The sequence below is a fragment of the Sinocyclocheilus rhinocerous genome, unplaced genomic scaffold, assembly GCF_001515625.1.
Source record: "Sinocyclocheilus rhinocerous isolate Xijiao unplaced genomic scaffold, SAMN03320098_v1.1 scaffold418, whole genome shotgun sequence".
In the NCBI taxonomy this organism is placed as follows: Eukaryota; Metazoa; Chordata; class Actinopteri; order Cypriniformes; family Cyprinidae; genus Sinocyclocheilus; species Sinocyclocheilus rhinocerous.
In genome coordinates, this window is record NW_015651146.1 from 1263023 (window position 1) to 1266012 (window position 2990).

Sequence of the window (2990 nt, forward strand, 5' to 3'; positions counted from 1 at the left end):
GGGCAAGTGAAATAAATAGTAATGTATTCTTTGATTTTATAAGAGATACAGGGTTGGTAAATAGAATTTAAAACTCTTTTTCACACTCCGGAGCAGAAGGTGGCGGTAATGCACCTATTTGCGTTGGTGCCAGCCGCCGTTAAAAACCAAGAAGAAGAAGAAGAAGAACCGGAAGAAGTTTCACTCGGTGTATTATGACGCAGCGGAAACTCAGTGTTCTTCCTTTCCTCCATTAGGTGAGTGTGTGGTAAGAGCGGGCAGCTTCGCTCTCTTCAGATTTGTCGAAATAAACACTTTATTTACTCACTTATAAATACACATTTTCTTTTTTAAAACTATTGTTATTGTGTACATTACAGATCGCAACCATGGGCCGCCGTCCAGCCCGTTGGTAAGTTGTGAATTTGTTTTAAAAACCGGCCGTAGTGAAAATGGCAGGGCCCCGCTAACCATGTGCGGCACACCGGCCCAATTCAGCAGGGACCGTACACTAACGCTCGCTGCTGTTAACACCAGTGTCTGTTTAAGACAAATTTGGCTTCTAATAAACTGCATTATACAATTCTTGATCATTTGAAACCCAGTGTTGAAACTCACAAATTAACGCCCAGTTAGACGCAGGAAGTAGGTTGTCATTTAGCCGTTTGCAGCAGCAGTTGTTGGGCTGTTTAAATCTCTAAATATAACATGCTATATTTAGTGTGTTCAGCTTTGTGTAAATCACGTTTTTGAACTTGTGTTAAGTAGTTCTGTGTGTCGGTGGTTTTAAGTGTTGCTAATTGTCAGTCGTCTCTTGCAGCTACAGATACTGTAAGAACAAGCCTTACCCGAAGTCCCGTTTCTGTCGAGGTGTTCCTGGTAAGCTATGGAAGACTACACATGTCCATCTTTATTATGAAAGTGTAGACAAAAAAAAAAACCCATGTCATGGGCAATCTGGAAATATCATAATTTTAAAAGGCCTTTTACTGGGCTTTAGAAAGTCATTAAGTCATTGAAATTGAAAAATGTCTATAATGTACTTTCTTGATTTTAGAGCATGTTTAATCAACTTTTTTATGTGAAGTTAAACTCATAAGAGATGGTGATCATTTAAAATTATTCATAAATTGGTTTTGAAGTTCAATTTTGAATTTGAAATATTTCTAAAGTCCTTATAGCGTTATTACAAACAAAAAATTCACGGATCAAATATGTGGGTACCTTGAATGCATGGACAATAATGGTTTAAATTGAGTAAAAGTCGTCTATTAATGAATCAAATTCAAGATTTGTTCTGATTGAATGCATCCCTCTCCCAAACTCAGATCCCAAGATCAGGATCTTCGACTTGGGCAGGAAGAAGGCTAAGGTGGATGAGTTCCCCATGTGCGCTCACATGGTATCTGATGAATATGAGCAGCTGTCCAGTGAAGGTGAGGTGTCTAAATACAGTACTGTTGTTCATATCTTATACTTCAATATTTTACATCAAACAATTTCTGATCCATACAGTCTTCATTTTTCCCCCCTCTAATCTGTTAATTTTCTAGCTCTTGAGGCTGCCCGTATCTGCGCCAACAAGTACATGGTGAAGACCTGCGGTAAAGATGGTTTCCACATCCGCGTGCGCCTGCACCCCTTCCATGTTATCCGTATCAACAAAATGTTATCCTGTGCCGGAGCTGATAGGTGAGCATGTGTGTGGTCTGAGACTAACCTGCAGCTTATTAAGCCGACTAGACAGGTTGTTTGTACTTGTGTGGTGTGCAAAGGCTGCAGACAGTAAGTCTTTGGTTTGTGTATGAGCCTAGCTGCGCAGTGCTGGGCCCTTTAAGGGACCATGGAGACATAAAATTGCTTATTTTTTTCAAATAGAATTTCTGTTTGACTACTTTTGAGTGAGTTCATCTTTGTTCATCTCCTCTCCAGGCTCCAGACTGGTATGCGTGGTGCGTTTGGTAAGCCTCTGGGCACAGTGGCTCGTGTGCACATTGGCCAGGTGATCATGTCCGTGCGCACAAAGGCCCAGAACAAGGAACATGTGATCGAGGCTCTGAGGAGAGCCAAGTTCAAGTTCCCTGGCCGTCAGAAGGTATGTAAAACGAAGTTGAAAACTGTCTAGGTGATGATTGTGTGAAAGTGGTATGTTGACAGTCTGCATTATATTCTTCATCTTAGATCCACATCTCCAAGAAGTATGGATTCACAAAGTTCAACGCCTGCGACTTTGATAACATGCTGGCAGAGAAGCGTGTGGTCCCTGATGGCTGTGGGGTTAAGTACATCCCCAGCTGTGGACCCCTGAGCCACTGGAAGGCCCTGCACGCCAACTAAGCACTCACACATTCATCCGTGTGAACCAAGGCTCTAATGACCACAAATAAAGTCCATTCTTCGATTTACAGTCTTGGTCTTTAGTTTCATAATTTGCATTTTGAACTTGTTAGTACACTGCCACTCAAACGTTTGGGAGCATTGAAGTTTTAAAAAATGCATTTTGTTACATAACGTTCTTAACCATCATTAAGGGAAGAATGGAAACATTTGGGGCAATTTAAAGAAATTCAGTTCATTTGAAAAACATTTTCTCCACAATAGTTGTCATATTAGGGCCTTTTGCACCGCGGGAACCTTTTCATAGTACCAGAACTAATTGCGGAACTACCCACTTTTTGGCGTTTTCACACCGCCGGAACTGGGTGCGATTTTAGTACCGGACTGCCTTTTTCGAGAACCAAATTAGCTCCTACTCCTGAGCAGGGTATAACCAGCACAACTGGTACTAATCGTGACATAGGTAGACATTGATTGGCCAAACGCGTATGAAAACGCCCTCACCTGCCATGATTTAAAACGCCGTCTTCTGGAACTAAAACGGTGCGAAAGGCCCTATAGAATTTAAGTTCCTCATGGCATTGCTTGGGCATTTGGTTGTTCCTGTCATTGTTTTGCCTTCAGGACACAGCTCAACTTCAGTCTTGTCAGACCATAAAATTCTGCAGGATGCT

At 41.7% G+C, this 2990-nt stretch overlaps 1 protein-coding gene across 1 annotated transcript; it reads left to right on the forward strand.

Annotated features, from left to right (window-relative positions):
- Nucleotides 1-223: 223 nt before the first annotated feature.
- Nucleotides 224-2386, forward strand: LOC107712734 (60S ribosomal protein L10-like). Its single transcript, XM_016518070.1, has 7 exons — nt 224-247; nt 360-391; nt 800-858; nt 1308-1415; nt 1533-1671; nt 1912-2074; nt 2161-2386. The coding sequence occupies exons 2-7, from the start codon at nt 369-371 to the stop codon at nt 2314-2316; spliced, it is 648 nt and encodes a 215-aa protein (XP_016373556.1). The 5' UTR covers nt 224-247; nt 360-368; the 3' UTR covers nt 2317-2386.
- Nucleotides 2387-2990: the final 604 nt, after the last annotated feature.